At 32.1% G+C, this 15,310-nt stretch overlaps 2 protein-coding genes across 4 annotated transcripts; one reads left to right on the top strand and one right to left on the bottom strand.

Annotated features, from left to right (window-relative positions):
• The first annotated feature begins 572 nt into the window (after positions 1–572).
• Positions 573–8,300, top strand: LOC103493132 (uncharacterized). 3 transcript variants are annotated; one of them, XM_008453771.3, is made up of 10 exons: positions 573–697; positions 2,733–2,844; positions 2,972–3,071; positions 3,709–3,852; positions 4,144–4,202; positions 4,980–5,047; positions 5,126–5,177; positions 5,539–5,712; positions 5,798–6,397; positions 7,852–8,300. In XM_008453771.3, the coding sequence occupies exons 1-10, from the start codon at positions 690–692 to the stop codon at positions 8,065–8,067; spliced, it is 1,533 nt and encodes a 510-aa protein (XP_008451993.1). In that variant the 5' UTR covers positions 573–689; the 3' UTR covers positions 8,068–8,300. The 3 variants fall into 3 exon arrangements, with proteins under 3 accessions (XP_008451993.1, XP_008451992.1, XP_016901200.1); XM_008453770.3 differs by having other exon boundaries at positions 644–697; positions 2,718–2,844; XM_017045711.2 differs by lacking the exon at positions 573–697 and adding an exon at positions 2,289–2,331.
• Positions 8,301–9,503: 1,203 nt separating this feature from the next.
• LOC103493131 (dirigent protein-like) lies at positions 9,504–10,519 on the bottom strand. Its single transcript, XM_008453769.3, has one exon. The coding sequence runs from the start codon at positions 10,207–10,209 to the stop codon at positions 9,646–9,648; it is 564 nt and encodes a 187-aa protein (XP_008451991.1). The 5' UTR covers positions 10,210–10,519; the 3' UTR covers positions 9,504–9,645.
• Between the last annotated feature and the right edge of the window lie 4,791 nt (positions 10,520–15,310).

The raw sequence follows: 15,310 nt of genomic DNA, 5'->3' as shown, positions 1-15,310 counted from the left end.
AAAACAAATAAAACATTGTTTGGTATTATAGAATATAGAAATAATTTGTTCACGTAAAGAACGAAACATGAAAATAAAAATTATTACATTTTCTTTTAGCAAAATGACCAATTTCTTTACTAATATACTAATTCAAATAAAAAATTTATTAAAGCTAGAAGAATCACTATATTTAACTTTTAATAAAAGATCACATGATTTCACTTGCATGGACACATGTTTCTTGACTATTTATTTAAATAGATGCATAAAAATACAAACAAATCCATCATATCGTTATGATGTGAAAAAAAAAAACTCAAAAATCCTAAAACTTGTATGAAAAAGGGATATAAAATGTAAAATATGGAATGAAGAATTTAAGTTAATGGAAAAGAAAAAGAGATAAAAAGTGATTTTGAAAGAAAAATTATGGTAAATAAAAAAAATGTTAAAAGTATTTATAAAATACAAAAAAACGTAAAACATTTTCATATATTTAAAAATACCTCTTTTTAAATTTAAATGTAAAATATTAGTTTCACATGTCGTGCAAAAGTTAAAGGGTCAAAAAACAATTTTTTTTCAAAATGGTCTATTTTTCCAAACCAAAAAGGGGCTATAATGGGCAATTTTCCGAATTAGCGGGGGAGATTTCTATCTGCGCGTGGCTTCTTCCTCTTCTTCTTTAGCGTCTGCAAAGAGTAAGAATGAACAGGTATGTCACTCTTCTTCCACTCTGCTTTAATTGAAGGAAATATGAATTTTCATGTTATTTCACCTGAGCTTTGGTTGTTTTATTCCAAAATTTTCATGGTTGCCAACTCAGTGAAGTTCGGTTAAAAAATGTGCCCAACGATCAATAATGCAACCCAATTGGTACTGTATGACAAATTTTCATTCAAAAGCCTTCGCTTGATTTCATTTCGATCTACCCCACTAAATTCTCTCCTGTGGTCAATCCAGTTTTACTCTCATTTCGCAGCTCCTCTCTACCCTCCATCCTAGGTCTCAAAAAATATAGATGAATAAAAATTTGGTATCCATGCATAGGCTTTTGTATTGGGTGATCAACTCTTTTGATATTGGATTTTTAATCCAATATTTCCTCTTTGCGATTATAGAGTTAATTGCCTTGTTTGGAAGAAAAGATTCTTTTTGATTTTCCATTGGAAGAGGGCTATGTGTTGAGTTGGGTGGTAACCAATAAAATTTTTAAGGTCCTATACGTGAATGCTAAGCAGACGATGGCCATTTTATCTATGTATTGATGGCTGTGACTTGGATAAAGATGTCTGCTCAACTTTTCAAGAGCCCTTCCTTCTTCATCCTTTCAACAACTTTTTGTTGGATATCACACAAAAACCAATATGTATCTCTTATGGATGATTGTGGGCAAGGCGACATTGGGGAAGTACCTGCTTGAAATCATTTTAGTTTATGTACGGCAGCAATTTGTTGGAAGGTGATGATCCTGATCAAAATCTTTTAGAATTACCGGCAAGTGATAATCTTGATCGTGTACCTTTTGAAGGGCTTTCTTGGAGAACTCTAAAAATATTGTAACGTTCTCTGATTCTCATAGTGATTTTGATTGAAATTTTGACGCAGAAAATCCCTTGAAGTGGCATTCTGAAGCTGAAGTTTGTTTTCGTTTAGGTTGTTATTTTTTACTGAAAGAGCAGTTAACTTAAAACAGCTCCCTTACAATCCATACTGCGAATGATATAATCTGTGAACTAGGTATGCTGAGAGAGACTGAGGATTACTGGCAAGCAATTCAAGAAGAATAGTCAACGTCAACTAGGTAACAAAAGTTACTTAATAGCCTGAAGTCAAACAGTAAAGGGATTGTGGAGAGAAAGGAAAGCTTGTAGAAATCGTTTAGATTTGTAAACAAGGCAGTTTCAAGGTGAAAAGTTGAGAGAGATAGTTAAAAAGAACAAAGAAAATATAAACTTGAAGGACTTCATATGGATGCTAGAAAGGAGCTTAGTGCGATGGAAAATAGCAGCCACTGTTAGAGGTTCCTTATTGCTAACTATCTCACTACCTAACACCTTTTGTGTTATTAGAGGTGCAACAGTATGTAAAAGCATATTGCTCGAGATTTACTGAGATCAAGTTTCGTTTACCAAGAACTATCTGAACCTATATGCTAGAAGCTGGAGGTTGAGGAGAATTAACTATTTCTACGCGAAGAAGAAAATTCCGTGCTAACAAAATTTTGGATGGCTCACTAACAAGCCTTTTGTCATATTATATAATTGACTGTCACTTATCATTTATTGTTTTGCTGTGTCTAGTGTTTAGCCTAGGCCTAGGCACAAGTTTGGCGCCTGTATTGAAAAGGTAAGGCACATGAATTAAAGTCCGCATCTGGTGCACTCTTTATATGAAGTCTTAATGCCCAAATACCTTAGCCTTGAGACTTTTCAATATGTTGAAAAAAAAAAATAATAATTAGGGTTGTTCCTTCTCTATTAACTAAAAAATATAAACTTTAATAAGCTTAGATACAAAATTCCTTATTTTTCCCCCTCCATTTTCCCACCCCAATCATGCTTTCTCTTTTTTGTATAATATTGTTATATATAGTGCACCTCACAAAACTCAATGGAGTTCCTTAGCGCCTTTTGTTTTTGCGCCTTGCACTTAAGCCGCAGAAGACTATTGCACTTTGTTGCCCCTTGAGCTTTAAAAATACTGTTGTGACTTTTGATTATTGTTTGATATAGTATGTGCTGCAACAGGTTAATTAGAAGAAACCTTACTGTTAATGTATTTGGATTGAAGACTCGATGGAAAAACTTCTGCTCTGATTCAGCTGCAAAAGTTTCTGGCTCAAATGGAAACCATAGCTATGTAATACTCTAACACTACATCTGATAAATGAGTAATATTGATTTAATTATTCCCAGACGAGTGACTTCCATTTTCAATATTTCAATTTAATGAGAATATTCATATATTTGATGCACCTAAATCTCAGGTACAAGGGGAGAAGCCAGGTTCCACAGATAACTTTCCTCAACATGACATTGCTATAGTTGGAGGTGGCATGGTAGGCATGGCCTTAGCTTGCTCCTTAGGTAGGTGGTTGTTTGGATGAATAACTTCTGCAATTCTTACCGTGGAGATACAGAAAGCACTCACTTTTCATGCCTTCACGCTTAGAATGCTGTACTGTGGATGACAGAATTGTTCTAATAGTTCTTTTTTCTTTTTGGATACCGTGAGTTATTAATGTAGGTTGGTGTCAAATGCTTTGCTTCTGTTGTTTTTCTGTGTGTTTTGTTATAATTTTCTGATTATCTTAGATTATCTAGATTTCACGGATTCCTTTGGGCTTCGATTTTGAAGTTTTTTTGTAATTATTCCATTGGTAAGATTTTTCTTAGTTGTTCCCCCTTCTTTTAGTTGGGGTGTTTTGGAGAGTTGGTTTTTTGTATACCCTTGTATTCTTTCATTCTTTCTCAATGAAAGGTGTTGCCTAGACTTTATATATATGGTGAAACCTCTTCGTCTTGCAATTTCAACTTTTAAGTAATGAAATTAAAATTGGACTACTTATCAACAATACTCTCTTTCATGATATATGTGAGTGTCTAGGTTAGATTACACATACCTCGACTATTCTCACAGAACAACAAGTCTTACATTCTCAATCATGAATCGTGTACTTATGTTACTCTCTAATTTAGTCTCACTGTTGTTCTGTATTTGCAGCAAGCATGCCATTGACTAAGCAGTTGTCTATTGCCATTATTGACAGCAATCCAGCTTTAAAGGGTGGAGCCAGCCTTAAGAAAGGCAGTCCTCCTGATCCAAGAGTGAGCACGGTGACTCCTGCAACTATATCTTTCTTCAAAGGTGGTGAATTTATGAAGTTATCCTACGTATTCTGAAGTTGTATTGGGCTCTTTCCATTAGAATCAATCTTAATTATTGAATAACACTGTTATCTGGGCTAACTTTGTCAGAATGTCTGAAAGTATATCATTTTTATTTCATCTTTTTTGTTGTACCACTGTACTACACCACCATTATGCATCATTTAGTGTCCTTTAACATTGAAGCTGACATTGAAAGTTGGTTTAGCTTTCATTTTCTTCATAATTAAAAACAGTATTGGATTGAAATAACAGAATTCTCATTGTCCAGACATTGATGCATGGAAATATGTTGAAGAACAACGGCATGCATACTTTGACAAGATGCAGGTATAGACTGTAATTTGTAAAAAATTCATTTAAAATTCTTATTAAAGGAATATATTGTTTAAATACTTTTTTTATCAGTAGCTCCATCTCCCTTGTAGTTGCTAATTTCACGTCACTGTTGAAAGGTATTTAGTGATTATTATTAAAATCAATACCCCACCCCTTCTTGTGCTTTAATAATTGCAATTTGGATGTTGTGCATGTGGCGCTTGTGTACATTCTAGAAGAAGGTTGGTGTCAGGTGAGACTCACAGTCAATCTGAGAAACTCAATCAAACTCAAAGACAGCAAAAATTCGATAGAAAACACCAATGTTCCATTGAAGATAACTCCTCAAACTACAAGAAAAAAAGTTCTCATTGTAAACAGAGACCAACACACACGCACACACAAACAAACAACCTTCTCTTCGGCCTTCTTGACCTTACTAAGCATGTCCCACCAGCCCACTAACCAACCATTAATTATTGGAGCTTGGAGGTGACACCGTAGGATTTTTGGTCTATTACCATCATCTTTAGGCAGTTCTTAATTCTAAAATGCTGTTTGGAATGATAATTTTATAAGCAGCAGACATGAACAATATTTTCACGACCTTCTTGGATTGGTTCTGTGCTCTCTAACTTTGTCATTCATATATAACTACTACTTATTTTCTGAGTATTAACTTGATGGAAATATGTTATATTCTGCTAATGTAAGACATATTATTAAGGTTGGGAATTTTTCATGATAAGAAAATTAATTGGAACTATCCTATCGTCTTTCAATCTTTAGGTTTGGGATTATACAGGCTTAGGTTACACAAAGTACCATGCAAGAGATGTTAATAAAGAATTTTTAGGGTAAGCACCTGCATTCAAAATGAAAGCAACTCAATTAAATAGTTTTTGGACGTGGCACTCATTTGGCTTTGGTTACAGCTGCGTGGTGGAGAACAAAGTGCTTCAAAGTTCCTTGTTATCGCGCGTACAGGTAATCATACACTGTTAACTTCCTATGTTGAGTTCAGTGGTCTGTTGTGCTTAAATTTTTCATTATAATTCATTTGCATAAAGAGGAAAAGATCGTCACAGTAGTCAGATGCTAAGAGAGAGTTTAAAATCCTCGAGCAATACTAAGAGATATCATTTGACAAAATTTTATCACAGAAAGCTAAGCCATACCACAACTGATTTCAATTTATTTCAGTATTATACTTCAAACAATTCCAGATGGTAACATTTTAAAATTCTAAAATATCTCGATTTCAAATAATAGAAATCATCATGTCGTTATCCCCTCAATCCATGTTACCTTTGGATTCTTCAGATGCTGAGTATCTAAATTTCAACAGTGTACAGATGCTCAAACAACAATATACTCTTCCAGATTAACCTCAATGGACTTACGCCCAAGTGGTTCACCGACAGTGGCCGCTAAAATATCTTCTAAGACAACATTGAATGATCCAGGTCATTTAGCAAAATTGGACCTGAGTGATGGCAGCAGTTTATATGCAAAATTAGTGGTAATTGTCTTTTTAGGAAGGAAATGCTTTGAATTTTAGGAAAGTTGCTTGCAAATATCAAATTTTTTTCTGAGTTTTATTGCAGGTTGGTGCAGATGGCTCCAAGTCACGTGTTAGAGAGTTAGCTGGGTTTAAAACAACTGGATGGAATTACTCCCAGAATGCAGTTATCTGTACAGTGGAACACACACAGGAAAACCGTTGTGCGTGGCAACGATTTTTGCCTTCTGGACCAATTGCACTTTTACCAATTGGGGATAACTATAGTAATATAGTTTGGACTATGAACCCAAAAGAGGCCACAGACCGTAAGTCAATGGATCAGGATGATTTTGTGAAGGACGTAAATTCTGCTTTGGATTGCAGTTATGGTCCTCCTCCAAAGTCCAGCATATTTGGAAGTCATAACCTTTTTTCATGGCTGAACCCGGATGTCACTGTATCAGTAGATGAAGGATTCGAAGTGCCTCCAAAGGTGGTCAAGTTAGCATCTGAAAGAATGGTCTTCCCTTTGTCTTTGAATCACGCCAAGAACTATGCTTCAAAGCGTGTGGTTTTGATTGGTGATGCAGCACACACTGTTCATCCTTTGGCTGGTCAAGGTGTTAATTTAGGTTTTGGAGATGCCCTTTCACTTTCTAAAGTAATTGCTGAAGGAGTTGCGCTTGGATCCGACATTGGAGAGGTGCGGTATTTTTCTTTAATATTCTGTCTTAATATTCTTTTTTTCATAGTCCTAGCCATTGTTAATTCTTGCTCCCAAGTTATAGTACTGACCGCAATTTTCTTTGATATATCTTCTGATATGATTTCCTATTAGATTTCTTTCTTCTAGATCAGCATCTTATCCTTGTATCAAATACGATTCTTTTACCACTGTGATAGGTAGTAATTTGACAACTTACATTGAATTTCAATTCGGACCATCCTTCTTTCCCAAAATATCCTAGACCTATCCGAATACTAGATCTCCAGATCTTATGAAAAATACAACATACAATCCGAAGCTACATAACTAACTAAAGGAGCTAGTTACAACCCCCTAATTCTAAAAACAATTTAACAAAGAAACCAACTAAACCCAACTTCTAAATGTTAGAAATAGCGAACAACTCCCTTTTTTTCCTTCCTTGAATAAACAAACCTTCTGGATTGGATGTCTAACACAATATGAAGTTTATTTAGATCTCCTACCAATCAAGTCTTTCATTGTCACGTGGGAGTTTGTACTGTATATGTGAGAGTGGGCCTATAGATCCAAAATTTGCCCTTTGTCCCAACTAACATCCTTATGATTATTTTCAATTTGATCCTTAAAGTTCTAGAAGTTTCAGTGGTGCCCTCTCTTTAAGTCACTGATTGATCCCAAAGCTTAAGTTCGTCTAACACCCTCAAACTTGTCAATTATTAAAAAAAAAAAATTTCTCTTAATCCTTACACTTAAGAAGATGAGTGGTAATTTGATTTGACAAGTTGTACTTCTCTGAGAATAGATTTTGACGTTTACACAATGTTTATGGAATTCTTGTAATACAAGATTCTTTAAAAATTCATATTTTCTTTGTTTGTCTATACATGATAACAACAGTGAATCAAACGTATGGTTTGAGGCATGAAAGTGATTGTTATACAATCACATGTATACAACTCTGAGCTTTCAGGTTAGTTTATGTTTCTTGAAAGTGGGTATCAGTATCAAAATCTGAACAGAAAGCCTTCAAAGGTATCTAAGTTTTCATCTTGACTTTTTAAGCACAAGCCAATCCATGTTGGTTGATTTTGACCACCCAAAATATTTGGTAAAGAAGTTCCTTTATCTTTAAACTGAAGGGATGATGCATATGTCCATTCCTGAAGTTTTCTGTTAGTGAAGAGTTGCAAGGCACTCGACCCTCCAACTGAATTGAACAAAAAGTCAGTTGACATTTGATTCATTCGAACCTCACAAACACGCACTGAAATTGTCGTATTCGTTTGACAACAACTTGTTTTAGTTTGAGTTTTTTCTTTTCTGAAGACTACTTCTAGAGTGAAGAAAATTATACTATACATAAACAAAACAGAAATAAAATGGTTGTCAGACGGGACATCATTTTCAGTGGTTCTCTAATTCGAGTTGGCTAAACTGATTTTGTGCAGGTGACATTGATGAAGAAATATGAAGCAGAGAGAAAACCTGCTAATATTGCTATGATGGCTATTCTGGATGGGTTTCAGAAGGCCTATTCTGTGGATTTTGGACCTCTCAACGTCTTACGTGCTGCTGCTTTTCATGGGGCTAACTATATTTCTCCTCTCAAAAAGAGTATTATTTCATATGCGTCAGGAGATCAGAGGCTCCCTCTCTTCACTTGAGGGGAAATGAAAACAAACAAAAAAAGAAGAATGGCAATTTTGTAGATAGCAACATACAAGTTCTTATGTCAAAATGAATTAGTTTTTTATCCCCGTAATGCTATGGAATAAAATTCGTTTGTTTGTAGAGAAATTTCTTATATGTTTGCATCATGGGGTTTTGTAATTGTTTGCCAAATATGAATGCTAAGAAGTTTGAGAGTTGGAAACTTTGATTTGATTATTTTTCTCAAGTTCAACTGCCTGGAATATTAAACATGGATATTGTATGCGAAATAATGTATATAAAAAACAATCATTATTTCTACATTAAAACAATAATTAAAAGGGAAATTATATTAAAGGGCAAAAATAGGAAGAGATGGAAAAATCAATATACTGTAGTAGTCCATTGTTAGTGGATTGGTAGTAGTGATAATCTAAGGTAGTGTTGTTGAAACCAATTAAGTCTTTGACAAAACTTCTTTTATTATTCCAAAGGTCATTTTATAAAGAAATCAATCAATCCCTAATTACAATGAGAAGCTGGGAAAACTTGAATCAAATCTAATTGCCAAAGCATTGTAGATGAAGTTTCTCTATAATCTTCTCTTCATTGTAAATTCTAGTCTAATTTTTCTTTATTGCGTCCCATGTCTATATGTTAAAAAAAAAACCATCCAAACCAGTGAATAGAATATACTCATTTTTAGCGGTGGAAGTTTCTAAGAATAGTTCTTTATGTCTTTCATGTTGAGTAGTTGATGCAACTTATTTCTTATCTATACAAAATTCGTTTCTATTAATTAATTGTCGAAAATTCTAACATAAATTTCGACATTTAATACAAGACAAAAGTATATAATATTTTCTAGTGTTTTTACAATATAGCAGTTTTTTATGTGTATGCTTTTTTGGTTTGGTTTAAATGAAATCATATGAAACAACTATGATAATACACTTTTCGGTTCATTAAATCTAAAGGTAATGTTTGTCTGATATCTGAACATTCAAAAGGAACATTCTAGAGTCGAAAATAATCTTAAATTAAGAATAATAATTGTGTATGATAAGGCAAAATCGTACAAGGCCATAACAAAAACAAAAATGACGGACCGAAGTTTAGACCAGTGAAGTAGGCAACAACTAGAACAAGGCAGAAGAGATGTCGCCTGAGGCCCAAACCAGAAGGATTGTCCGGTCGAGCCTGAGGAGAGCCCAAATCCTAAAGGTTGACTGACGTTGGATAAGGAATGATGATGGAGATTTAAGAAAGAGAGAAGCATATAAATAGAAATAGAATGGTGGAGGCAAGTAGAAGGTAAGTATAGTTTTGTGCAATGGAATGCATTTGACTTGTGTTTTAAGCATTCCGTGTAACCCACATAAACATCGAACACTTCTAATCTTTTGTATCTCTCTAATAAAACAAATTATGAGTAGGAAATTGAAATATAAAAGTGAGAAATCAAAGCCTCATCCAATCAATTTATTGCATTACATTTTCTTTTTCATCAAATATAAAAAGCAAACACGTTCGGATTTTGAAGAAAACAAACATTTTGAAAACGACTTAGCAAAAGAAAAGAAAACTAAAAATCACCAACATTCGTACAATTTAATATCCGTCCGAAGCCTAAAATAAACTTCCCCTTCAAACGAATCCGTTGACAGAGTCGCAATTCCTCTCGCCATGAAGAAATCCCCCGTCCCTCCGACCACCGAAATGTCTCTCGTCTTATTCATCAACGGATCCGCTCCCGCAAAGTTCAAACTCCCTCTATGTTCCGTCGAGTTAAACACAAACGAAAATCCAAGCCACGCCGTGAAGATTTCCTTCTTGTCGTAAAAATAGAATCCCTGCGCTCGTCCCACCGGCGGCGAGTGGAGGTTGTTGTCAAGTGTAATGGGATCGTCGAACACCACCACATTACCAAAGTGGTTCTGCCCGGCTAGAGTCGTCAAGTTTCCCCCTGCTGGAGCTCCGACAATGGCTGAGGTTGCGTTCTTTGCGTTGTGTCCATTGAAGAGGATGTCGTGGAAGTAGAAGACTAGGTGGCGGCAGGGGCGGCGAGAGCGGTGTTTACCAGCGACGGAGAAGGTGATTAAGCAGAAGAGGAAGATGAAGAAGAAGAGATTGGAAATGGGGGATTTGTGAGACATGTTGGTTGAAAGGGGTAGGAATTAATTTTATTGTGGGAATGAGATTTGAAATATTTTTGATGGGTTGTTCATGTTCTTATAGAATTAGGAGAATAGTGGAGAGTAGATTTGTGTTTATTTAATTTTAACTTGGAATAGAAGTGAAAAAGAAAATAAAGAATGAAGAGAGATGGAAGAATTTTTGTGTGACATTTGATTGGATGCTTAATGTGTACTGTATTGGCATTGCCGCGGTGGGAAAAATGATTAGTTGAACCAACTACAGCTCAACCACGAGTCAATTGGTGTGTGTAAATTTTAGTCTACTTTGAGCACCATGTGGAGCACGGGTGATTTCTACGCATGCTCTTTATTTAGAGGTAAAACAAAAGGGCCCTTGTTTGAAAATTTGAATGTAAAAAGTGGCTATCATGTTTACATACTTTACTTTCTAAATTTACCGATTCGTCTCTACAAACTATATATGCTTTTGCATTCGAGAACATAGCTTGTTGTATGATACACGATGTTTAATGTTCGATATACTTGATGTTTTTTGTTATATACTAAATAGTCAATACTCTATGTTAGATACTTGTTACTTGATGTTCGATGTTCATGCTCAATACTTGATATATATTTATGCTATATATGGTTTCTAGTTGATGCTCAATATGTAAAGAAATATTAAAAAAAGAAATAAATAAAAAGCAAAAGAAAAAAACAGAAGAAGAAGAAATTAAAAAAAGACATACAAGACAAAAAAAAAAAAGTGAAAAAAGAGAAAGAAAAAAAATGAGAAAGAAAACTTAAAAAAAGGTCCGAAAAAGATACGAAGAATGCATTCAAGACTAAAGTGGTAATTTTACATAGCGATCATGTAAGCGGAATAATATTTTTCATTGATTTTTTAAAAATATCAAATTTTCATTTGTGTCTTTTAATTATTTTTTGGGCACATGTACAAATTTTTATTTGGAGCACATGAAATTACTTTGATGCACCCGTCTTTATATATCATATTCTTCTCATTCACATCAAACAAATACTTGAAATATTTTATAAAAAAAATTTGTCACATAGAAAATTTTGATTGAACAATTTAACAGGCTATGTGAAAATAGGTGATTATCTAACAAGCATCTACCATCTTTCTAGCACCAATCAAAAATTGTGGAATAGGTGATGTCTTCCATTTTCTTTTTAAATAACACAGTTGTGTTCAAGTCCAAGCTTTGGTTCATGCTTTTTCTTTATTTATTATTATTAAAAGAAACTCTATTTATGATGTAATATAAAAGAGAACGATTGTATAGGAAAAAAATAGCTAACGATGTTTGTAAAATATAACAAAATTTCATATTCTATTAATGTTACCTATTAATAAAATATGAAAATATGTAATATTTTATGTTAGGAGTATGAATGATTTATTTATTACATGCATGACTTGAATATCACGTTTCTTGGCATGCTAATCCTACCTTGAGATTGGTAAAAAAGCATGGAGAATTAATGTTGACTTGGAATAGAAATTGGAAAAAGAATCAAAAGAAGAAGATTGAGTAATTTTAGGCTCCGTTTAGTAATCAAGCCTATTTTCTTTCTATTGTAAATGATCATTTGCATACTAAAGTACAATAGTTAAATTTTTAACCAAATTCAAACAACAAAAACGAAATTTCAAGAGCTATTTTTTTTTCTTCTGAAATCTTGCTTGATTTTTAAACTATTGGTAAAATATAGATAAAAAAGAAGGAAAATTTGGAGGTGGAACTAATGTTTATAAGCTTTTATTTTCAAAAGAAAAATAATTACCAAATTGGTCCTTATTGTTACACTTTTGGGATGCTTAACGTGTGTTCGTACTGCTACAATGGATAAAATGATTAGTAGAAAGAAATCGAGAGGTAGACTTTTTGATGAAGTTAGGTAAAACTTCATGTGATTCTTTTCTCTCTTTTTTTTTCTTTTTAAAAAAGATTGCTTTACTTTATTTCATTTGAGTATAGCCTTTAAGGACAGTTTGGGCACCAACTAAAAGTTTGTGGAGTAGAGTGCATTATTACTGTACGGTCAACAAGTTGCTTTACCACTCCTCGTTGGTAAAACAAGTTATTATAGTTTACTCAATGTTTCAACACCAACTACAGTAGTAATGTGTACAACTATTCATAAGCTACGATTAACATCATAAATACTATGTCAAAATTCTCTTTCCTATAATATTTACTCTTTGTTCACTATTTTTCTTATCTTCGCTTTTCTTATTTTCTTTATTCACTATTTTCTATCCAAATAAAAATAGTTTATACTTTAAACATAAACAACTATAATTTATATATTAAAATAATTTGCATCCTCAAATACTAACTATTATAACTAGATGACCATAATGATTATGGACTATGAAATTTGAATGACTAAATTTAATATTTAAAAAATGTAAATGAAGTAAAAATTAAAACTTTAAAAGTAGAATTACTTAATTAAAAAAAAAGCTTGATAATAGAGAATTAGATAAAAGATTGTAAGAGTAATGATATTTTGTATTCTTGTTGTCCCAAACAATTACTTTCTAGTTATTAATTTTGGATTTCATTAATTTGCAATGGATCATTAAATGATATATAAACCCAATATTTAAATTAGAGAATATAACATTTATTGGTAGAATAATTTGATATACCTATTTAAATAAATATTGTATTTTGTTTATTTATTTATTTTGCATGACGTAAGGAAAATTTTCCAACATGATATTTTAGTTAAAATTATCTATTGGTCTTTCAAATTTTGATTTCATTTTATTTGATACATATTTAATCAAAGGTATTTTAAAAAATATCAAAATATTGAAACTATATTTATAAAATATCAAAAAAATTCATCAAATTTTCTATAATTTATTTATTTATTTTTTGTTATATTTTGTAAATAGTTTCAATATTTTTCTATTCATAACAATTCTCATGTTTAATCCTTGTAATTTCAATATATTTTAGACTTCGACCTATAAATTTCTTCGTACTTTATTAAAATTGGTTAAGCAAAAATAAAAATAACAATAATTTCGTGAAAACCTACATATAAAATGCTAATAGAGTAATTATATTCTCTTAAAAAATTCAACGACATATTAACTATAAAAATTAATTTTAAGATTTACTAAAAATTACAAATTATAATTGAACATGTAAAGACTAAAATTAATGGAATGAAACTCAAAATACAATAACTAAAAATGTGTATGAACATAAAATTGTTCATCCTTCATGTCTAGTCAATAATATTTAAAACAATATAAAACTTCTATATAAAATAATACTTTAATTAGTTGTTTGTCTAAATAATATTAATAGAGAGTATAGCGTAAAAAATCATAAAGTAGTGCATATTTAGGGAATGTGAGTTAGTTATTGCGATTATTATCGGTTTTAGTAGTGCGTATTTGGGATGCAATTTTTTTTGTGAGTTATAATAGTATGTATTTGATGTGCAAACTATTTTAGTCCAGACAAGAAATTATAAATACCGAAACAAAAAAGGAGATGATGAATAGAAAACAATACACTCGCATATCCAAGAGCTAACTAAACTAACATAGATAGTGAATGCATTATTATTATTGTCGTTGTTCTTAAAACTGAAATATATACGTATACACGGAGATATTCAAGTATTAAAAGCCAAAACAAAATGGAGAGTTCAAATGGGGGTTAGTAATTTGTAGCCGACGTTTTTAGAAAAGTTTGTTATATTCTTTTGGTATGAGTTAGCCGTCAATTCTCTATTAAAGAACACTACATGATTACAAAGTGCAAAGTGCTATAGTTCATTAGTCTATTCAAGTATTTAAATTGATTATGAAATGATGCTTAGGTAAACAACAAAGTAACAAACAACAACAAAACAAAAAAGAAGAATACAATATATGTATTATTAACAAGTAGAGATATAATTAATTGCATGTGTATGTATGAAATTCAACTTAAAGTAAAATTAAAAATTAGTGTAATGGAGAAGTTATTATATATATATATATATATATATATATATATATATATATATATATATATATATATATATATATATATATATATATATATATTTAAAAGAACTTATTTTATATGCACCTAATGGTGGGTGAACAAATCCACCAAGTGTTTGTTATAATAATTTATTAAAAAGCTTAGATGAGTTAGGGACTTTTGAGTTTGATAATCGTCATAACTTTATGCTAACTCCTATACTAATTTGGGTCAAAAATCTCTATAGACACCAACTTCTTTGGATTCACATAATTTCTAGAAATGTCACCTCCTAACCCACTTTTGCAATTTTGGAAAAGATGGAGCACGGTCAAACTTCCAAAAAGTAATATAATTGTCATATTATATAATTTTCTCCATTAATATAAAACAATATCTAACAATCCCAATTATAGTGTCATTTTCATATTAATAATTGTATTAATTTAATTTCTAAAATTTCTATGAACCCATGAATTTAGAATGTTCATTAGATTTTGTTTCTACGTAATTTTCACATGTATATAAGATTTTTTAAATACAACAATAAGGTAGATTATAGATAAAAAAAAGAATGTAATAATGAAATAGATAGTAGATTTATTATTAGGCTTATGTAGATTTTCAAATTTCTTATCTTCCTCTATTTCTTTTTATTTAATTAAAAAGATTTACGTAAGTTTTTGTTTGCTAATTTGTTTTTCTGGGACGAACTTAGTTAATTGTTTTTAAATATAATCGAATGAAAATAGCTAAGATGATCCCTGACATTTTTACTGTTCCTGAGTTCAAATGTGCGTAATAGATATTTTTCAGGATGATGCTATTTGTAGTTTGGGCCCAATTGTTTTATAGAGCCCATAATAAAGCCCAACGTCACAGCAAAAGTCACAAATTCCTCCTCACGGTGACCGTAGACTTCACCGCCGCCGCCGCCTTTCTCTCCATCCGAATTTTACTGCCGGCGGCTGCCTAATCCCCGCCGTTTTTTAGTTTGTCTGTGCTCGTTCTAAAAGGGGTGCTCCTGCAAGAACATTGGGTTAACCTTCATGGCCACTGCTCGTGCTTTTCCGAAGCCCCCTTCGCTGCTG

Source organism: Cucumis melo, chromosome 7 (genome assembly GCF_025177605.1).
Source record: "Cucumis melo cultivar AY chromosome 7, USDA_Cmelo_AY_1.0, whole genome shotgun sequence".
NCBI classification, from domain to species: Eukaryota; Viridiplantae; Streptophyta; class Magnoliopsida; order Cucurbitales; family Cucurbitaceae; genus Cucumis; species Cucumis melo.
Note: the sequence above shows the minus strand (reverse complement) of the source record. Positions and strands in the feature narration are given on the sequence as shown.